The sequence below is a fragment of the Accipiter gentilis genome, chromosome 19 (assembly GCF_929443795.1).
Source record: "Accipiter gentilis chromosome 19, bAccGen1.1, whole genome shotgun sequence".
Classification (NCBI taxonomy): Eukaryota; Metazoa; Chordata; class Aves; order Accipitriformes; family Accipitridae; genus Astur; species Astur gentilis.
This window is the reverse complement of record NC_064898.1, coordinates 26206700-26228222: the sequence shown is the minus strand read 5'-3', so window position 1 is coordinate 26228222 and position 21523 is coordinate 26206700. Positions and strand designations below refer to the sequence as shown.

At 44.9% G+C, this 21523-nt stretch overlaps 1 protein-coding gene across 3 annotated transcripts in view; it reads left to right on the top strand.

Moving 5' to 3' along the window:
- The window catches only part of FCHSD2 (FCH and double SH3 domains 2), a 163190-nt gene extending 155600 nt beyond the window's left edge, over nt 1-7590 (top strand). For all 3 annotated transcript variants that reach the window (XM_049822949.1, XM_049822947.1, XM_049822948.1), the window contains 7 exons: nt 111-245; nt 1066-1149; nt 1282-1459; nt 1828-2048; nt 3046-3175; nt 3316-3398; nt 5336-7590. In XM_049822949.1, the coding sequence (XP_049678906.1) occupies nt 111-245; nt 1066-1149; nt 1282-1459; nt 1828-2048; nt 3046-3175; nt 3316-3398; nt 5336-5419 (915 nt within the window). In that variant the 3' untranslated portion in view covers nt 5420-7590. The remainder of the gene's footprint in view (nt 1-110; nt 246-1065; nt 1150-1281; nt 1460-1827; nt 2049-3045; nt 3176-3315; nt 3399-5335) is intronic.
- The last annotated feature ends 13933 nt before the right edge of the window (nt 7591-21523 follow it).

Genomic DNA, 21523 nt, shown 5'->3' with positions numbered 1-21523 from the left:
TAAGTAGTAAAGAAACCACACTGAAGAATATTGATCAATTAATTTTTATTGTTATTTCTTCACTTATTTTTATTTGATAGTACAATGCCAAATTTAATTTGTTTTAATAGATTAATGCTGATGCAGAAAAGGAAGAAGGTGAAGAGTTTGAAGACAGCATGGATGTTTTTGATGACAGTAGTTCTAGTCCTTCTGGTACTCTAAGAAATTATCCTCTCACCTGCAAAGTTGTTTATTCATATAAGGTTTGTGATATTATTATTTTTTTAATTTGATTAGCAAAATGAATTATGCAACAAACAAGTAACAGATGTAACTGTTCTGTGGGAGTTTGGGGTAGAATGTCAGCATTTGGCTCAATAATGGTGCACATTAAATGTATCTAACATCTAGTTTTGAAACACTGCAGCAGTGTGAAATCCATGTCATTGTGAAACACATTTAAACTGCAGTTCAGCAGGGTGCTGAAGTCTGTGCATGAATTGTAGACACGTCTCTGTCTGGCTTCAAGGAGACCAGTTGTGTGCCTGCCATTAGAAGACGTTCTAATTTTTGTTGCTGAGCCGGTGTGGCTATATTAGAAACGCCTTCTCAGTGCTAGGCATGCTTGTATGCTGTACGACAAAGCTCTTCTTTGTACTATAATAGTGAAACCACCATTCATGAGTCAAAGCTTTGCTGACAAACTGCATTCATGCTCTTTACTTCTGCTAGCACTGCTAGGTCAGCTGTAAATCACACCACTGCGGTAGCTGAAGCCAGTGGCCGACGTAGTCTTGGGGTAGGGAGTAATTAGGGTTTCAAAAGTAAATAGGGTTTGACACGCTGGGTGGTATTCAGGGTGCTTCCATCTATCCTCTTGAGTGAAAAAGGGTCTTGTGAATGTCAGCAGGTATACAGAAGAACCCTTATGAAGACATTTCAAAGTATGCTACATCATTAAATTTTCAAATTTTTAAAAATCATAAGTTTTAGTAAAAGTCTGGATGAGAATGTTCTTTACACTGCCTGTCCCATGCACCTGAAAACACTTTTATTTTCTAATCTTCCTGTTATATACTTCAGGCTTCTCAGCCAGATGAATTGACCATAGAGGAACATGAGGTATTGGAGGTTATTGAAGATGGAGATATGGAAGACTGGGTAAAGGTACCATTTTTCTGAGATTGTTTTCTTTTCACTATCACTTTTAGAAATAGAACTTGGAACGGGAGAAAGTATTTGGATTATTTTCATAGTAGTATGCAAAAGCAGAGCATCTTTTATGTCATTTACTTACAGGCACGAAATAAAGCGGGTCAAGTGGGTTATGTGCCAGAGAAGTACCTGCAGTTCCCGACATCCAGCAGTCTGCTGAGTATGCTGCAGTCCCTTGCGGCACTGGACAGTCGATCACACACCTCAAATAACTCCACTGAAGCCGACTTAGTCTCAGGCAGCCTGAATGGAGACTCCGGTGGTAAATACCAATAAACAAATAAATAGTGTATTAAGCTTGTTCTCGAAAGCGTTCTGCATATCGAGTTTGGATGTCACACATGAGAATTTCTGATATTTGACCTGTAACTGAGTACAACTGTTCTCAATAATTATCTATCTGATACCAAATCTGTGAAATGTACCTGCCTATCTCATAGAGTTGAGATTAGCTAAAATTAAGGAAAACTGAAATAATTTGACTCAGCAATTATAGGATTATAGAATCATTTAGGTTAAAAAAGACCTTTAAGATCATCGAGTCCAACCGTAGAAGTATGTATAGTACCTGTTATTTTTTTTTTACGCTCATGCCAATTACACTGTTTTTTTTCCTCCTCCATTCTTCAGTCTGTTTTGTAAAAGCACTTTATGATTACGAGGGCCAGACAGATGATGAGCTGTCCTTCCCAGAAGGAGCGATCATCCGCATCTTGAACAAGGAAAATCAAGATGATGATGGCTTTTGGGAAGGAGAATTCAATGGACGCATTGGGGTGTTCCCATCAGTATTAGTTGAAGAGCTTACAGCCTCAGAAAACGGAGAGACTCAGTGGATTGGAGATATTCAGGTATGTAAAGAGTTGAGGTGCTAGCTTGCACATGTGATATTACGTTGTGAGGGCAATTTTGCCAGGCTGCAAAGATCTGCTACTACTTTAGAGGGAAAAAAAAATCAGAACCAATTTAAGGGCGGGCGAGGGGAACAACCAACGCTGGGTGCTTACCTTTTAGTTTCTTACCCAGCCTAATAATTATCAGCTGATATATTTTGGCAAAACTAACAGATTTGTGAATAAAGGCAAGTATTTGGGTAGAAAGGAAATGAACTAAAGGAGAAAATTCACAGTCTACTTCCTGTAATTAATTTATGGCATAGACTGAGACATCAAACAGAACCTGGCAAAAAGAGAATTACAGGCTCTCTCAGCCCTAATTTAATGTTTTCATACTTAAATCTGTTCTGTATCCTCTCAATTTTTGAAGGGCAGAATACTGCCAAATATTGTATTACAGTAATTTTTGCAAAAACGTCCTCATTCCAGCATAGTTCTGTAATCCTTATATCATACTAGAAAATCAGACACATTCTCATGTGTAATCGTGGTGCTAGAAAGTGGACTTCTATGTTTCCTACAAAGTAATTTCTCCAGTATTTTTATTCTTTGATTTGAAAAGACCATGAAAATTTAACACTGAAATGATATATATGTAACTGAATTGGGATAAAACTCACTATCTTAATGCTTTTGTGTAAATATAAGTGGAGAAGCACACCTGGCCAATTGACTTTTTTCAAATAACCTTCAAAAAGTCTGTCTAAATTATCTGGGAGAGGATGAAAATTTCTGCTCAGTGGCAACCTGTGATTCAAAAAAAATATAATCACTGTTGGATAACTTGGCTTTCCTTCCCAAACGTACCAGACAGCACTTTTGACAGATAGTTTTTCTCCAGATGAAAGTTCCTAGCACCCTGATGTGTCACAGAACTTGCTGCACCTTGGTGTGTACATAAAAATTGTTGAGGAGTAAGGCTTTCTGCAACCCCTGTCTTTTTTTAACACAGGTATCCCCAACTCCGAAGCCTAATAATGCCCTTCCACCACTGCCACTGTATGACCAGCCTCCCACTAGTCCCTACCACAGTCCGGATAAAAGAGGTTCTCAGTACTTCCCCAGATCACCGTCAACTAACGGTAAGAAATTTTGTGATAACTAAATGTTTAATTTAGAATGTTCACATTTCAGTGGCGGGCAGGAAGCTTTTTTGCAAGACAGAGTTAATTCAGCAATACTGAGTGACTTGTTTGTGATGGGTTGTTGCTTACTCCTTCAGAAAACAGCTTCAGTTCAGAGTCCCCTGCATTCTCACAGCCTCCGCGAATTCCTCCGGAAACTTCATATGGCAAACTGCGACCTGTAAGTTAAAACTAAATGCTGTTGTTTTTATTGATGCTACAAAGTCATAAGGCCAAGCCTAGGTAAATCAGGATAGATACATTCAAAGCAGGGTGGTGATAGAGCACCTGATGAATTGGCGCTCTGTGTTCTGCAAATCCAATTACTACGTATTAAAAAAAAAAGCGGTATCTCAGATGAATGGCGCAAGGAAAGGTCTGTTTACTCCCCTTTGATAATACCATAGATGTGTCAAAAAGCTATAGAACGTGAGAGCTATTTGAGATTAAGTGAACACAAGAACAAAACAAAGCTGCACTTGTTTAAACAGTAAGTCACTGTGTTTAAAGATGACCTTGAATCTCATCTGTCCCCTATGCTTCATCTAACCTGCCCTCCTGTATCTGCCTTCATGGATGTAATACCTGCATGTCTCTGTGTGAGGCATATGAATCATGAAATCTAACCTGGGAGGCAATTACATCTATAATGATAGTAAAATAGATGTTAGTCAATCAACTTATACTGCCTTTTCAGGCACTGGGAGGTTTTTTCTGTTCTTGCCACATGTAATAACCCCTAAACAGAACTAAAAAAGAGGTGGTGAATAAATGTGAGAACAGTTAATGATATGATTTGTACAACTGCTTCTTCTCTGCTGTGCTGGCAGACAAATGTGTTTGCCAGCAGTTTGACGTAATATGCAGTCCTTGGGACTCCGTTGCGTTTAGTGTTACATTTATTTCCAAACCCCTTGATATAAGAGGTTTGGATTAAAAGTTATTGACAATAAGATCTATATATTTTGTGATGTTTTTGCTGCCTAGAAAGAGGGATTTTGCCAGAAAAGGATCGGAAGAATTTAATCACTTAGAACTTGCAAAATGCATCTCCTCTGATTAACTTTGAAATCAAGTTTTGGGGGTTTCAAAGTCCTAAACCAAATCATATTAAGATGTAACTTCTGTATTTTCCTGGTATTCTCAATGAATGAGGTTGTAGAAAAAGAGCATTTTTGGATATTCAGAAATTATATTCTGAATATTCCAGTAGTCAGTGAGTTAGCCTTATTCCTTGATACAGGCAAGGCAGAGGTAGTACTGCATCGTTGAGTATTTAAGTATTGAACAGAGAAGTTCCACATTGTCTTATTCCTGTGTAAAACCACACTGATTCAGCTTTTCCATTTTGTAGATTTATGTTTTCTTCATAAGTTTCTTGCCATTTACTGTCTTTTCAAGATAATACTACAGCGTCAGGCCTTAATTGAGAGGATTTTGTTAGTATTGCATTTTGAATATGCCTGGTTTGAAAATATTGTGAAGTTTGTTATGGTATTGCTCCGCAATTCATGTTTTCCATAGCAAGTCGCTCTGGTTAATTCTGAAACCATGTGATAAAAACCCTGCTTCATGAAATGCTGTTAGCGCTTAAGGTAATCTCTATTAGGAGCATGAATAACTTTATTGATGTGGCAGAGTGTAAAAATAGCATCAGATTTCAGCTGTGTATTGTTCAGGTCAGTGATTGGTTAAATATGAGTAAGCCACATAGATGCAACAAGGCGTTCTTGTAGTTTCCAGTCCGCGTAAGTTCCAGGCAAGGGCGTCAGCAGATTTCAGCATTTGGTGTAAAGTCCAAAGTCTGTCCCAGGTTTACGTACCGGATTATCCATGGGTACAGGCAGAATAGATAAGTTATTTCACAATGTGCATTTGCCCTGTCATGACTGCTAGTCATCCTGGAGAAAAATCACCTGAGAGTGGTGACAGGTTATAAGGAAGAGCCTCGATGGCTTAATTGGAGACCACTGGACCTGGTTACTCATTGTAGTTCTGTTGATCTCAATACGTTTGCATCATCTTGAGGTATGAGCCCAAAGTTGCAGTTTTAGTCTATACAAATTCTGAAATTTTGACAGTTTTCTGATAGTTACAGGCTGGTTCTGGCTGTTGCAGGTGCGAGCAGCTCCACCACCCCCTACACAGCATCATCGCCGGACAACAGAGAAGATAGAGGACGTGGAAATTACTCTGGTGTAATGATTGGACTAGTTAAGTAGTAGTGCTACAATCAAGACCAAACGCGGTATTTGGTCAATCTCGGTTTTAGGCACCTTTGCATGATGAAGACTTTTACTATAGAGCAAGAGATAGGGAGGATTTTATGTGACAGTGACATGGCGGATTCCTTCCCACAGTCATGAATATTTTGTGCCTTTTTTTTGGTTTGATTTATATACATCATTCTTCCTCTCTTAGCACAAACCAAGACCGGCCAAACAGCGAGCAGAGGAATTGCCTTGGAGCAGGTTTCTCTCTTGGCTGAAGATGGTCAATTTTTGTACAGAGGCTGAGGAAAGAGCCTCATTCATGCAACTTAGTCATAGCATACTTCGATCACGTGCATTAGTACAGTATATTACTGTTGCCATAGGAATGTGTTAAAGATTGTCAATTCTTCAAGTAGCATTACTTGTCTGATTAGGTATTAATCAGATCTTGCGGAATGAAAAAGGGAACTGAAAAATAAGTATAAGGAGAGGCTGGCTCCTCTTTAATCCCCTTGCAGAAAGGAAGAAACCGGAAAATAATCTTATAGATAAGGAAAACTGATGCAGATCATATGGCGTTAATTACATTAATGCACACCTCTTCAATAATTAACAGTTAAACTGTTATGTTCTTTGTATTAATATTTATGCAGTACATTTAGTAATAGAGTATCTAATATGGAGGTGCTGAATTAGTAGCAACATCTTGTTCCATAGCATAAACCAACTGGTAGAAAAGTAAGTGAGATTTTGTCTAGATCTGGAAATTGAGCTTCATTTTTTTCTTAGCAGATTTTGGGGGTTTTGGTTTTTTTTTTTTTTAAAGTATTTGGGTCACTCTTATCCCAGTTATTGCCGTGTACTTTATTATCCAACATTAGCAGTGTATCTTTGTCATCAAAACATCTGGCTAGAGTTAGAAGTTACATTTAGAGTATTTACATGCATTATTTAGTTTTTGCATTGGATGGTCCTGTAGCGTTTTCCCATGCGAAGCCCGTTAACTAGCCAAAGCCAGAGAGCCAGGAAAAGCTCTGGTTTCTGCGGAGCCTTCAGCCCACCTTTGTGGCCAAGACTATGGTCTCAAATTACTCTTGGGCAAGAAATAGTGAAGGAATTTCAAAGCTAATTTTCAATCGGAGATCTCTGAAAAGGGAGCTTGTTGTTGTTGTTTCAAAGAAAAGGACAGAGGATATTCTGAGGTTTAACGTGGAGAGAAATGGTCAGAGGAAAGGGAAAAACTGGATGAAAACAGGTTTTTCTTTGTGTCCTTAGTAAATTATTTTCAGCAATCTCTGTCAGGTCAAAGTTTCAGTTAAAAGGCATCACAGGGTTGGTTTTTTTGAGCTGTTATATGGGTTCTATTGAACGCGCTCTTATGTCTTTTTTTTTTCTAAGCCAGTAAGTTTTCTACTTTTAGTTTACTAACAAGGGCTATTTTTTGAGGCTGCATTTACAAAAAAAAAAAAAAAAAAAATCATCTAACAAGATTTTATCATAAACTTTGCACATACTTGTAAATCCCAACCCAAGCTGGGTCTCTGAGACATTTGTGTTTGCCAATCTCCTTTCCCAGTGGGATCTTTAACCAAGAGTGGGGCTGTTTGAAGAAAACAATTCATGGATCAGTTATGAAATCGGTGACTGTCCAATGAAGTCTTTTCCATATTTTTCATTCTTTTGCACCTCTTGTCCTGTTGATCTGTTTGAGGTCTTTTTATGTGTTTATCAAACTTATTCTTAAGTTTAAAAAAAAAAGTTTTTAAAAAAGATTTAACTGTTTGCAAAAATTTTGAAAGCTTCACAATGCAGAAGAAAAGCAAGTATTGATTGCCATAACGTTCATGTTCAATTTCTTTGGCCAGTTTTTCTGTGTCCTTCATACCTGGACTTTCAAAATTCAGAAAGTGTTATTTAAAGTCTCTTTAGTTGTATTTTAAAATATTTTCTGTAAGAGCTGCTAATTTTATTTAAAAAAAAAAAAAAAGAAAAGTTGTAAAAATATGCCTCCTTTTTAACTATGATTTCTTCATACAGGGCATGTATTCGACGTATCATCATGTACAGCGTCAGTACACTGAAAGCATAGGTGCAAATGCTTTCTTTATATTGGCTGTAAAAAGTTTGTATTTATTATGTATAAAAAGTTGAATAATAAAAAAGTGGAACTAAATCCATGATGTTATCTTGATACAGACACCGCTGCTATGCCTATGGCAAAATGTCGGTAGAAGATTTCGGCGTAGATCTGTGACTACGGGAGAACCTGGCATTTGGGGATAAAGATGTACATTTTCTTGGGTATCATTTTTATGATTTATGCTTTTACACAGAAATTTGAATCTCCTGCTCAGGAAAACACTTACGCCTGTACTTAAAGCGATCTTTAAATATCGCTTTAAGGTGGTATTTATATGAGGAACAAAACTATGCCAGAAATGAAGAGCCAGTAACAAAGCTCCAGTTATCAAAATAATTGCTTAATAGCCTTTAAGCAATTAGGATAATTGCGTAAAGAAAGCAAGGGAGAGTGATTGATAATAACTCTTCAGTGTGATTGTCCTTTAACAGGGTTGATTTGCCTGATTGTGTGAGGAGTATTGCCACTGCATCCCAAACCCTCTATCTTTAGGATCTCTGTTTGCTCTGGGTTTCCATGTTGTATTTTCTTACTGGCACTCGGAAGCCACCCTCTGGTGACCAGCTCCTCACTTGGCTAATTTCAGTTTCTCAAAGGCGAGTGCTTTTTATGTTAGGTGCTAAGTGATAGGTGAGCTCTGCGTGCTGATTTCCTCCCAATTCTTGCTTTCAGCTGTTTGGAGTTGAGACTCTTTTACCCTGTTTGAACACAGCTCGCTGCACGATCAGCCGCTGGGCATTGCCGCGGTGTTGGGTTAGATCTTTAATCTTTCATTTCCACTGTTCACACAGAACTGTTACACAGACTTTCATCATTATGGTTTTTTCCCCTGAGCTTCTGCAGCCTCTTCCTTTGAGAAATCCCATCTTCCCCTGCTTTTTATATGCATTCACGGTGCTCCTCCAGAAATTGTTGTCCTGGCTTGCTGCTTTGACCGCTTTGTCCTCTTAGCTTCTTGCTCGTTGCATGTCTTCTTTTCTCGCTGCATCACACACAAACATCTTTGCTTGAGGTTCTTTTCACTGTCAGTATCGCTTATAAATTATGTTAATCCTTCAATCCACCAATGATGCTAGTTTTCATTTCTTCCATTTTTTAACAGGCCCCCTTCATGCCTCTACTTTTTCTCCTTCCCCCTCCCTTAAAAGCTGTGCTATGACAAAACAAACCAAGCAGATAATGCCCGTTCAGCAGGTGTGCTGTGATTGCATCATTCTTGCCATTAACATGAGCATAACTTATTTCCATGAAAATCTCTTCACCCTGAAGTGCTTTCCCAACTTTGTGGCAAGCCCCCGTTGCTGCCATTTGCCTGCAAGTGGGAGATGGCTGTGATTTTGATAGCACCCAGTGGCCATTTAGAGGCAAAAGTAAGGTGCTGAGGGAAAAAAAAAGCTCCGTGGTTATATATTCTGCTTGGGATATTTAGAGAAGCGGTATGGGGAACTTGCCCAGTGCAGAGGTTGAAATGTTGGTCTCTGGAAGTTGGCAGTGGGACCGTCGTTGGCTCCGTTAGAGCCGGGGTTTCCTCTGATGGCTCTGGTTCCCAGATTGTCAAAAAGGATAACGAGACTGAGATTCGACAGAAGTGGTGGGGGTAAATGATGTAATGCACCTCACAACAAATTAATTGTGCTGGGCTTTCTTTGTGTTTGATTCATGGCAATATTAAAGGAAACCCAGGCATGTGAGTGAGTTCTCTTTCCATATAGCACAAGCATCTCTCGCTGTTAGTGATTAAAAAGGAGAACAAAACCCCCACCTTCTTCTCCAAATAAAGGATCTTTTGCTTCTCCGCCTGTAAGGTGAAGGACTGGCTGCTCTGCAACTTGCACTTTTTTCCTGCTTGCTCTTCCAGCAAGGTCCCTATAATTAATAACCTGCAAATCTCAGCACAGCAGAGGCAGGAGGAGCAGGAAATCTGCCTTAATCAGCCTTTCCTTCCCTTCAGTCTCCCAGGAAGCTTGGGAGGGAAGATGCTGCTGCCATGGGAAGAGTCCTGTCTCCCCACATTTTCTCCGTTTGCAGATCTGCTGCCCTATGTATAAATGATGGGGGGGAGTACTCTTCCCCCTCCTAGCCTACATCTGGCCAGCTCTCTTCAAGAGGTGGGCCTGGGGATACTGAGACCTCAGTTCAAGGCGCAGGGGGAGGTTGGAGAGAGCGAGGGATAAAAGGGAAGAAAACTTAACTGAAGTCAGGGATGCAGTGAATGAGCCAATAAAAAATGCAGCTAGGAAAATGCTGACGTGCTTACTATACCAAGTAGTTTCCTACTCCAGGCGTTACCCAGGAGGATTGAGGATTACCGATCTCAGGAGGGATCACTGTAGCAAGTGAGCCTCTGCATTGCAGGTCATTTCATCCAGAAAATAAAAGCACTGCAGTGATACCGGCGCTGGACTGGAGAAGGTAAGAAATCTCTGTGGTTAGTGGAGTTGAACACCAGACGTGCGGTGAATAACCACCCCTCTGTTGGCAGCAAGGAGAGGAGAATGATAACGGGTTTGCTCAAGTACAAGCGCAGTCGCTCACCATTTCAACACAGCAGCGTCTGTGTGTGGAGTCTGGGTACAATCGTATTTCAGCTGTACTTCTTACACAAGCTGAAGAAAAACTGCAGGCAGTGGAGGCAGCATGTCGCCAGGCTGTCGTTTACCATGCTGGCATGTGTTCTATGTCCCGAGGGAAAACTCAGCCCTCCCCCCCTCAAAAATACACCCTAGAATTATTTTTATCTGTAGTAGACCGTGATTTAGTTTATATCACATACAGCAGACTCAGCGGTGGATAAAATTGAGACGGGCTGAGTGAAAGAAGTATCTCCTAGTAAATTATTAAAACTATTTCTTGTATACAGCCACCACCAAGTTTTCTGTCTTAAGTATACGGAGCTGCTTTGTTTGAAAGCTGATGAGATTGTTGTCTGGAAAAGGATCACAGAATCACAGACTGGTTGAGGTCGGAAGGGACTTCTGGAGGTTGTCTGGTCCAACCCCCCATGCTCAAGCAGGGCCACCCAGAGCCGGTTGCCCAGGACCATGCCCAGACGACTTTTGAATATCTCCAAAGATGGAGACTCCACAACCTCCCTGGGCAACCTGTGCCAGTGCTCGGTCACCCTCACGGTGAAAAAGTGTTTCCTGATGTTCAGAGGGACCCTCCTGTGTTTCGGTTTGTGCTCATGGCCTCTGGTCCTGGCACTGGGCACCGCTGAGAAGAGCCTGGCTCCGTCCTCGTCACATCCTCCCTTTGGGTATTTGCGTACATTGATGAGATTCCCCAGAGCCTTCTCTTCTCCGGGCTGAAAATGCCTTTCTCTGTACCTCTCTGCATGCGCTCCCTGCAAAAGGGAACATTTAAATCAGCCAGAAACCTTTCAGAAAGCAAGTGCTGTGGACTTGGTGTTGTCTGTGGATCCCAGTTTGCTGCTTCAGCTGGTCTGGAGTCTCCGAGGTCCGACACAGAGAAACTCTGTGTTGAACAGTGTGTTAGGTTGGGTGCTGTGCAGTTGCCACAAAGACTCAGAAATGGGATTACAGGATCAAGGCTTCAAATTGTACCTCCTTAATGGTCCACAAAAAAAATGTTCTGACATGGCCTTGTTTCTGTTCCCAAAAACACTTTGGAAGAAAACACATACTATAGAGACTGGCTACTTTGTACATTGGAAATGGCTTGTGGAGGCTTTCAGATTCCGAGTCCGGACCACATCACCAGTGAATGAGGCATGTTGCGGTGTCTGCCAGATCAGTTTGCAGCCCCATCTTGTTCCTTCTCTTCCCGTTTCAAGTTTGCTCCCTGCAATCAATTTTCCAGCCTCTCGGCCTATCGCAAATGTGTTAAGCGGTGGTTCTTCCGCCACTTTGTTTAAAACCCTCTTTTGCTGTCTTCTGAATTTCACAGCTGGTATCTGAAGGGAACACGGTGGAGGAAGCAGCCCTGGCGATCTCCATCCAGCTCTATTGAGCAGGCATCGCCTCTCATGAAAACCGTCCCTGCTACTTGACAGCCTGGGAAGTGGCCAAGGATTAAATGCAACTTAGAGAAAGCTTTGGGTTCTCTTACATCATTTCACCCAACAAAAACGTAACCACATGAATGTCTTTTAAATGTTCTCCTGAGTCATCCAGTATTTGCTGTGAAGAACAGGAGACATGGGTAAGCTTGCCTTTTTAGTGCTTCACCTTTGCCAGTAGAAGTAGAAGCTACTCAACCTCCAGTCTGCAAGCTGAGCTCCACAGGTGATTTCCCCAGCTACTCCAGTTCTTCTTGCACCTAAATACATCATATCAACAACGCGCTTGGATGCGGAACGGGCAGCGTAGATACCCACAGATGGAGAAGACTGGGTCTCTTCCCAGTGCTCACTGGGAGAGAGTGTGCTGCTCAGGCTGGCGGTCAGGCTCAGATCACCAGTACGCCCGCGTGTCGTCACACGGCTGAGAACGGCTCACGAATTACATAGTTACAATTCAACCCATGGGATTTCACTGCATGAGAATACACTATTTTACGTTGCATTCTGGATTTGCCGTGAGGAGAGAAAGAAAATCGACTGCATGCTTTGAAGGAAGAGGTCAGGCTGAGAGAGCAGCATTGCCAGTCCACACAAAAGTGGTCGTGGCTGTGGCATGAGTGAGCCAAATGTGAAATGGGCCTGAGCGTGGAAGAAATGGTTACGTTAAAACATTGGATTGAGGAGCTGGGAGCTCATTTCTGCTCCCTGCTCTGACGTTAGCTTCCCTGGACAAATTCTCTGTGCCCCTGTGTCCTGTTTGCAGAGCAGTGCCAGCATCACCTGAAGATTTATCTTTACAAAGACAAATCTGTGCATTATTGAGCTGCATGATAAAGTACCCTGCTATTTTGAAATTGTTTTTTATTCCACTCCCAAATTTTTACCTTCTTTTAATGGAGTGGTTTTGGTTTAGATTTTTCATTTCTAATGCAGGTTCAAGAGCAGTTGCTGTGAGGTATGCTTCTGCTCTGGTGTAATGAGTTTTCTCTACTGTAATTGCTTCTCCTTTTTCCATTGTTTATTGAAAGACAAATGAATTTCCAGGTCTAGTTGCATTGGGAATGCTGACAGCAGCTTTTTAAAATCCCACAGCACAGCTATTTGTCTTTTTTACTGAGCTGAATCCTGCAGAGTGGGCCAAATTTGGCTTCACCTCTGTGTCCCGGGCAAATTACTGCACTAATTAATTTCTCTAAGACTGGGACCTCCTTCCTGTTTAACATTAGGGGAGTGATGAAGTGAGGGCACCGTCTGCAGGCATCAAGTGTGGATAGAAAACAGCAACAACTTGCTGAGTAAACTTGCATGAAGAGACATGAGAGGCTGATCATTTAAAAGTAAGGTTACAGGATTTTTAAAAAATACATACTCCATTATTAATTTCTCATCCTCCTTCATAAGAATATCTTGGTTTCTGAGAAGTGAGGCATGATCCATTGCATTGTGTGGTTTTCTGTTTATGCTCCCTTGGTTTATTGCTGCAGGCATTGCTGTGGAGTGAGCAGAGTTGATTTTAGAACAGAAGAATTGGCATTTTTTTCAGGAATGAGGTGACAAATTATTGCCGCTCCTTAAAAAGGAGAAAGGGGTGCTCCATATGGCAGAAAGAGAAGAGACAAAGAGGGGACTGTGGCTGAAGAACGTGCCTAGTTACTGAGAACATCAGTAACGGTGGGAGGCAGCAAACCGAGTGGCAGAGAAGGGCTGCTCGGCAGCACCCGACCAGCCAGCGTGTTCGGATGCCAGAAGAGAAAGACTTTGCAGAGGGAGGCTCCTTTGGGCAGAGCTTTGGAAGGAAGAGGGAAGCAGTGAGTGCTTGGACTTCCCAGGAACTTCAGTGAAAGGATCTGAGCACTCCTCTTGGGGGGCATGAGCCAGCAGAGCTGAGACTAAGCCAGATAATAATCACTTGTTAAGACGTGAAAGCGGCAGGAGGCTTTCTGAGGCCACGGTTCAGTGATAGAGTAAATCCAGCTTTAGGACACCTTGTGCTAATCCAAGAATGCCATGGCCCCGTAAGATGGAGCGCTGGTCCAGATAAACTCCCTCTGCCAGCTCAGATGCGTCCAAAAGGCTTCAATAACTTAAGTTCTGTAGCAGCAGGCTGGGTTTTATCTGTCTATGTCGCTCTAATGTGTCAAATCAGGTTTTGCAGGTCCTCTTGCAGGCAGTGCGGCGAGGGAAAGCTGGCCTGAGTTCTGTGCTATGGGTTGTAGCTGGTTCAGCAGAGACGAACTGGTGCCAGGGCTGGTTCTGCTTTGCCTTGGCGGACACTGGGCCGGGTCTTGTTTCTGAAACGAAAAAGCAAACTGAGAAAAACATGAATTTTTTTTCTAATGAAGCAGATTTTGTTAGGAAATTCTGGTTTGGCAAAACCTTTTGAAGATTTGTAGCAGTAAATAAACAGAACACTTCACTGCTTCAGTCAGTTGTGTGGAAACTTGGGAGAGGACCACCCCAAAGCCTGGTGAGCGTTGCTGAAAAGCTTTGTCTCCCTGCGGATTTGAGGCTCACGAACCCCCGAGTCCCTGCCCACACTCCAGTCCCCTTGGGGTCTCCCGGGTTTCCACTGAAGACAGGCCTCCCTACCAGGGTCAAGGAACATCGCAGCTGCAGGCTGCCTGTGGGGAGCTGGAATGAACAACACGTAGAGACAAGGACTGGCTGTGTCCAGAGCCAAGAAGCTCTTGATGCCTCATGGGGCTTCCCTGCCAGTAACGGGGACCCTCTTTTGGGTCATGGCATCTGGGATTCACGGAATCTGCCTCCAGTTTTTCCAAAACAGGTGGGTTTTTTTTGCCAGAGTTTCAACAGAAATTTCATTCCAAGTCTTAAACTTCATAAATATCTATTTTTGACACGTTAGTTAAACTTCTGAGCAGAACAGACATGCCACGTTTTGAGCAGCCCCCTGGCAGTGAGCCTGCACAGGTCTGAAGTGGAAGCCCACTGCAACGCAGGACACAGCCCCAGGAGCTGCATGGTTGTAAGATTGAAAGAGGGAGTGCTGAATTCTTCGCTCGGAGTGACATTTGAGGGATTGCCGCAGAGGAGAGAGGTGGCTGGAACCAAGAGGTGCGTCGGTAAATCCGCTGTTGTGATCTCCTTTATCCCAGCTCTCATCTCTCGAACGTCTCCTACTAGTTGGCTTTTGATTGCCGTTGCCTTCGCGAGGCCGAGTCTCCCTGCACCGTAAATCAGCGTAGCTTCCCTCAACCGGTGTTGCCACATCCCGGCTCTTGCAGTAGAGAGCCACGCTGGGTGTGAGAAGACTGCATGCCAGGCAGTTAATGTTCCTGGAAAGGAAACCCGCATCACAGCCGATTCTCAGGCTACCGCAAATTGTTGTCGAGGTCAGTGCAAATTGTTACCCAAGGACACTGGCAGAGTGTGATTGTTCTCGGATAACAAGGGGGATCTCATGTTAATTCAGCTGGCAGAGCTGTTACCACTAATAGTGGGGAACTGCTGCCGCTGCTTTCGAAATTATCTGACTGAGCTAATCCGAGGATGAGGAGACGATTTATTGATTTGAAGTCCTAGCCAGACATAGATAGAGATAATTCTAGGATGTTAGGGGTATTATTCCCACAGAAAAGCAAGCTTGGTAAATACTTTTCATTTATTTATTAGCCCCTGCAAAACAGTTGTGTTGTATTGCAGCTTGAATGTTTTATTTAGAGATGTGAATAGCTGAGATACTGAAAATAAGAGCTTTCTGGATGGCAGTCATTTGATATTTTTGCTGAAACTGCTTGTTTCCTAAAGCAAATAGCCACTCAAACCGCTAACACTGGTTTGAGCTCACCCTTTCTTTAAAGCTATTTTTAAAAGATAAAAAAAAAAAAAAAAAGGGGTGTTAAGTTTGCGGCTCTGCTTTTGCATTCTGGTCAGGTGTCTTTTCACTCTTCATGGGTCTCTTGCAAGCTGGCTTCTGAGGACTCTGGTTAATGTCCTAGAAAATAACCTTGTGCTTAGACTAACAGCCATTTTATCCCTGCTGCTCTCTTGCTGTTTCTTGGGGGTGGAGAACTGCCTGCGGGAGCAGGGCAAAGCGAGAACCAGGTTATTGCCAGGCTGCTCATCAACGGCTCTGGTTCTGCTGCCACACCGTCGGTCCCGAGCCTGAAGCGTTCCTGGCTGACCCGGGGTTTCACCGAGCCGGGCAGGCTGGCAAACCATGAGTTACAGAGATCAGATGTACATATTGTGAAGGACGAGCTCGGACCCCGAGCCTCAGCTGGCGATGGGACCTCAGAGAGCGTTCTGCCCCATTAGTAGTCAGTCTGTCCTCTTGCCAACGGCCGTTAGAAGGAACCGCAGGATGGAGGTCAGCCAGCGCTGGATCAGAAAGCCTCCCCGAGGAGCCCTCGTGTGGGATTACAAGTAAGGATGCTGCCTCTTTGATGCCTTCATCTTCGTTCTCTGCATTGCAAAGTAGTTTTGCTTCCCCTAGCTCAAACAGGGAGGCGACGCAGCTGAAATCTTTTGAGGCGCAGCTCTGGGACCAGAGGTCTGGGCGTCGAGACCTGCCCTTCCACTGCCTCCTGCTGCAGCCCTACCAAGTCACTTCACCAGTACTTACCTCCAGTTCTCTTAAAATGTTTTGAAGGTGCCATCCTCCCAGATGGACGGCTCCACGGAGAAGTGCAGTGTCTCGGAGACAGAGCAAACGTTGCTGATTTCTGGCCCTTTTTAGCCTTGAGTGTTAGTGCTCCCCACCTGGATTCTTTCACCTTCAGCTTTGCTTTCATTCACCTTATCGCAATCAGGCTGGGATGAGCACTGTTCCTCTCTCATTCCCCCGAGTAGGGAAAATCCCACATCCTCCAAATCCCCAGACTCCCATAAAAACCCCCAAAATCTCTTATCACTTTGCAGCGTAACAGATTTCACATTCTTAAGCGGCATGTCCTCTGCAAGGTGGCTGCGTGCCTGCTCCAGCGATGAGGGCAGCATTGAGTGTAGGTGTTACATGTTTATAGAGAGACCGAACTGGCAGTTAAATTGTTTGAGCACGGCCAACTTACTGCCCCCCAGCCTCAGTGTCTGCTGTTTGATGGCCTCGTTATACACAGGCTGTTGATACGCCTGTAGTTTTATTCAGGGCATCATCACTCAACCGTAATAGTGTGAAAATAAGGAATGTTTTTGTGAGTCTGTGGCCAGCGAGGACTTCACAAATGTGAGTGCAGCGCGGTGCCGATCTGCAGCCCTGGCCCGGCAGCTGCTGTAGAAGCTGCTGGCGGCGTTTGGCTGCCCGTGGAGGGCTGCAGGCTGCACCGGAGCAGGTAAAAAGAGGGAATGCTTGGAACAGGCCCTATAGCACCTATAGCAGTGCTGCGGGGTCCACAGCGACTGATTGTGGCCACAGCTGGGGTTGCATGAACGTCACCAAGGGGCAGCTATGCAGGAGGAAGCCTATGGATCCAGCGCTCCTCAGAGAAGCAGCTCCGCAGAGCTGTGCCAACTGCTTTGCTTTGCGCTAAAAAGAGAGAAGAAAAAAAAAAGAGGCCAGTTGAACCATTCAAAACCTGATGCTGGTGCTCCCACCTGACGCCCGCGGTAGCAATGGGGTTCAGCGCTCGGTGTGCGCGTTGGCTCGGACACCCCCGAGCTGCCCGCCAGTGCCACACGCCGAGCCCAGAACAGGGGTGGGCTCGTGATCATCCCCAAATGACGCAGCGCCGGCGTGGGATGTCAGCGGGCGTCCTGCAATTCTCCCATTGGAGCTGGGGCCAGTGCTGACATTTTCCATTACCAGAAGCATGGGCGGGGGAAGGTATTTTAAAAGTGTATTTATAAACCTGTGCTCTTAACGCGCTGTTTCCCAAACTTTGAGTGAAGAACGGCAGAGACGTGGATTCGTGTTGGGCCATATGGCTACTGGTGGTTAGGAACAACAGGAGCACAACTCCTGTTTGGGAGAAGAGGGGAGTAATACGGGCTGAGCTGATTGCAGCCGGTGACGGGGTGCACGTGGAGAGGTGTGGGGAACGAAGCACCAGTGCAGTGGACGAGGCACCTGTGTTCTCTCCTCCACTGAACCGCTTCAGCTCCCTGTGCACTCTTCTCTTGCCTGTCCCCTTTCACAACTGTAAAATAAGTAACATTTCCATCGCAGGGGGGTACACGTGCACTAGGTAGGTGTGGAAAACACATGTCATTCTCTGAGCCCAGGGCAGAGAGACCTGCATGCCCGCAAGCGCATCACAGCCAGACATTCTCCTCCACTCGCGTGCAAGAGGGAAAGCACTTGCGTGCAACGCTCAGAGATCCCACCACGATGTTTGAGCCTCTGGACTGTTAGGAAATGCTTGCTGGCAGGAGGAAAAGCTCCTCTGCAGTTAAGTCTCCGATGCGGCGCGACATCTTTGTGAAAAATATAAAAGGGGTGTGATTTTTCTGGCACTGTATTTCTCCTGCTGTAATTACTGCTTTTAATCATCTCATTACCTAGCAGAGAAAGGAGCATAACGCTGTAGGTAGCAGCGCAGTGAGGACAAGGCACATCAAGGTTTCAGGCTGTGTTTTTTCACTCTGTGCTTTGGGGCATTAGTATTACTTCCCTTGAGGGCCGGCGTCCCAGCAGAAAATCAAAAGCTGCATGAAGAGATAGCCCGAGAAACCCAGCAGCAGCAGGGAAGACCCCTCATCGTCTCGATGCTGCCATGGCTGGGATTGCCATCCGCTCAGGAGGTTTTGTCCAGACGAGCTAATGAGGCATGAACATCCCTGAGCGCTCCAGACGACGCTGCCGAGAGCAGGCACCATGTGCTGCTGTGGGTTAGGGCAAAAAGCGGTGGCAGGAACCGAGGAGTCTAAAACTTGGTACCACGGCACTTTACCACTCTCCACTTTTTTTCAATCTAAAGCAGCAAAAATGCCTCCTGCGGGATCTGTGCTGGCTGGTAGCATAGCATACCTGCGGTGTTCCATGCATGCTGGCCAGAGGAGCAAAAGCAAACCCTTCTCCCTTGATTTCTCCCCACTTTGTCCTCGTATTGAGTGCATGCTCCGTGTATGCACACCCACATCCATCTCAACAGAGTCCTGGGCTCTCCACATCCTCCTGTGTCATGTAACCACAGCGAGCGGTTAAACCATGAGCTGCCATTTCAGGGAGTGCACGGAAGAGCAGGTAACGGCCTTATCTCAGTGCCTCCGATACAGATGCACCCATAAATCATCGTAAAATGCGGCATGCAGGGGAGAGCAGCCACTTCCTGCCCTCTGCTTATTTCCTGGAGCTTGAAAGCTGATTAAGAACCACTTACTTAAGCTGATGGGTTTCAAGTGATACTACCAGGGCAAACTGCTCTCTTCAAAATGCCCATTAAAGTTTCAATTTACGTACCTCACACAGAGCCGTAAGGCCAGGGTGTGAGCTGCTGGAATGACCTCTGTTAGCAGCCAGTCGGTTCATTAAATAGTAAAGAGCCGAACAATTTCTAGCTAAATAGCACGCTGAGTGTCCTTATTTCATTTCCTGTTTTTAAAGGAAGTATAAATTATTTACTAATGTGCTTAAAGTCCTTTAAGTGAATCCAGGCAGCGAAGCAAAATCTTGTTTACCAGGGCAGATGCCCAAAGGAAAGTGTCAGAGTGATGGACCCATTTGTGAACAGCCATTAAAAAGCTGCCAACAATTTATCAGATTTAATGGAGGTAATGGGCCAGGATTATAGTCGAGTCAGGCTGGTGGGTAGGACTTCTGCGCCTCGGTAATGGTTTGGTGATTGCTGCAATTTGTGGATTAAGTCCAGAGAACTTCTGGTGCAAAACTTCTAAGTTTGCCCATTTGTAAGTTCAGGGGTGTTGATTTTGAAGCCTCCTCATTCAAAAGCTTTAACCACGTTCTCACACGTGTGAAGTCTCCTCCTGGAGATTCACGCACGATTTTCCAGAGCCGCGTTTCACTAGACCACAGTTACTCGTCCTTGGCGTAGACCTGAGCAGTTTTCTGCTCCAGTTTAATCCTGGCCTTGGATTCCTTTAGCCAGCTGCCGGGAAAGAGACAGGATTGGGGCAGCTGAATGCTGTCTCTGCCTGGAAACACGGTGCCCTTTCCCCTCTGTGTCCTGCAGGATCACGCCACCTTCCACTGCTGCCGGAAGGTTTGCTGGACTTATCCCCCCATGTTCTTGCCAAGCCAAGAAACAGTAAATCCTCCTGCATATGAAATGTTTACAAAATTTAGGCTGTGAACATGGCCCTGACTCTGGCTCCTCCTGGCTGTGTTTCCACTCCATCTCGCCCTGCTCCGACGGCTTCCTCGGGCTGCTCCGTGCGGGAAGAGGCTCAACAGAGCAAGGCCTGGGCTCCCCATAAGGCAGCCAGCTCCATGGGGGCAGGACACATTTCTCAGGAGCTTTTCCAGAGCTGCCAGAGAGTTGTGAGTAACTTGGTGAGGGGATTTATAACAGACATGGCAATTCAACTCCAACAGTAGCAGCTGCTCCAACTGCAGTAATAAACTATAATACTGTGGCTCTTGCAATAAAACTCCCATCTGAGTCAGACTTTACAAATGCTTTACAACTGGTGCTTGCAATTCATCATATCTCTACTTGAATTACTTTCCAGCACCAGTATCCATTCATTTAATGCAAACTATCTCATCTTGTCCATCTCTACCCTGGGTTTCATTTTCCACAGCTACTTGCTGGGAAAATTCATTAACTCTGTGGTGCGTCTGATGAAATTGCTGGTTGTAGGGATGGCGATTTGGATGTTTTTCTTTTCTAGGCCTCTGGCTCCTGTACAAAAAGGTGGTGCAACGTAGGCTTAACTTGGTGCATTGACCTTGGTCTTGTTTCTTGGTGTCACAGCAGGGCTCGGGAGCTTTGGATGGGGGTTAGGCTCTCGGGAGCGTGGGACAGGCAGCCTCTTCCTCTGAGGATGGTGATGGTGCAGTTTGGGGACCCCTCACAGGCCGTGTGAAGACAGCAGCATCCTACAGACACAAAGCTGGGTAGCTGCATCAAGCTCTTGGGTCTTGTGTCCTGCCCTGGCACCCAGCTCTTGTCCGGGCTGGCCAGAACTGATGGAAACCAGTCTGAATGATGTGTCCGAACAGATACTCATCCAAGTAGGTATTTTGGGCTGCTCGTGCTCAAATTACTCTGCTTTAGGGGAGTGGTTCCTTTCACAATGAAGCACTCTGTGAAGAGGTTGCTTGGCACCCTCCGTTTGGGAGGTGAAGAGAGCTTCTGCCCTTGGCTCCTTGTGTATGTCATCCTGGTCCCCTTCTCTGGTCCTGGCAGCACTGGGCTGCCGTGATGCAGCTCCTGGCCCGCAGCGGGGCCTCGGCTTTGGCTGAGGTTTCTGCTCCGTCCCCCATTTCCCATAGCAGACATTCTCCCCTGGGACAACCCCGTTACAGGAGAGCTTCCTTGCCACCGAGAAATGTGGTTGGGAGCTCACTGGTATAAATGCCTTTTTTTTCTTCTTTCCCGCCCCCCCCCCCCCCCTTCTTTATATGATTTAGTTATTCCTGTAATAGTGATCATCAGATTTCCTGCTGCTGGGGGCAGCTCTTTTCTTGCAGAGGCCATGTCGGTCTTCCACAGCTCCTCCTTGCCGTTCCCCAGGCGACTGGGGTCTGGTGAGCCCCGTACTGGTCCTCGGTCCAGGAGTCTCTGCCCTGACAGCACAGGGTTGTAGTACACCATCCTGCTGGGGAACAGCCAGCCCCAGGGAGCCCGTCTGTTAGAGACAAATCTATCGGCCTCAGTCAGTAGATTTATATCCAGACAAATCCTTCCGAGCAGCCACCCTTTCCTTTAGGACCAGCTCCATCTCCTGCTGCCCACAGCTGCAAGGAGAAAAGCTCATCTGCTATGAAAGGGGTGATTTTAGAGGCAGGAGCAACATCCCTCCAACACCCCAAAAAGCTTTTTGGGGGAAGGTGGTGCGTCCTCAGAGCCAGA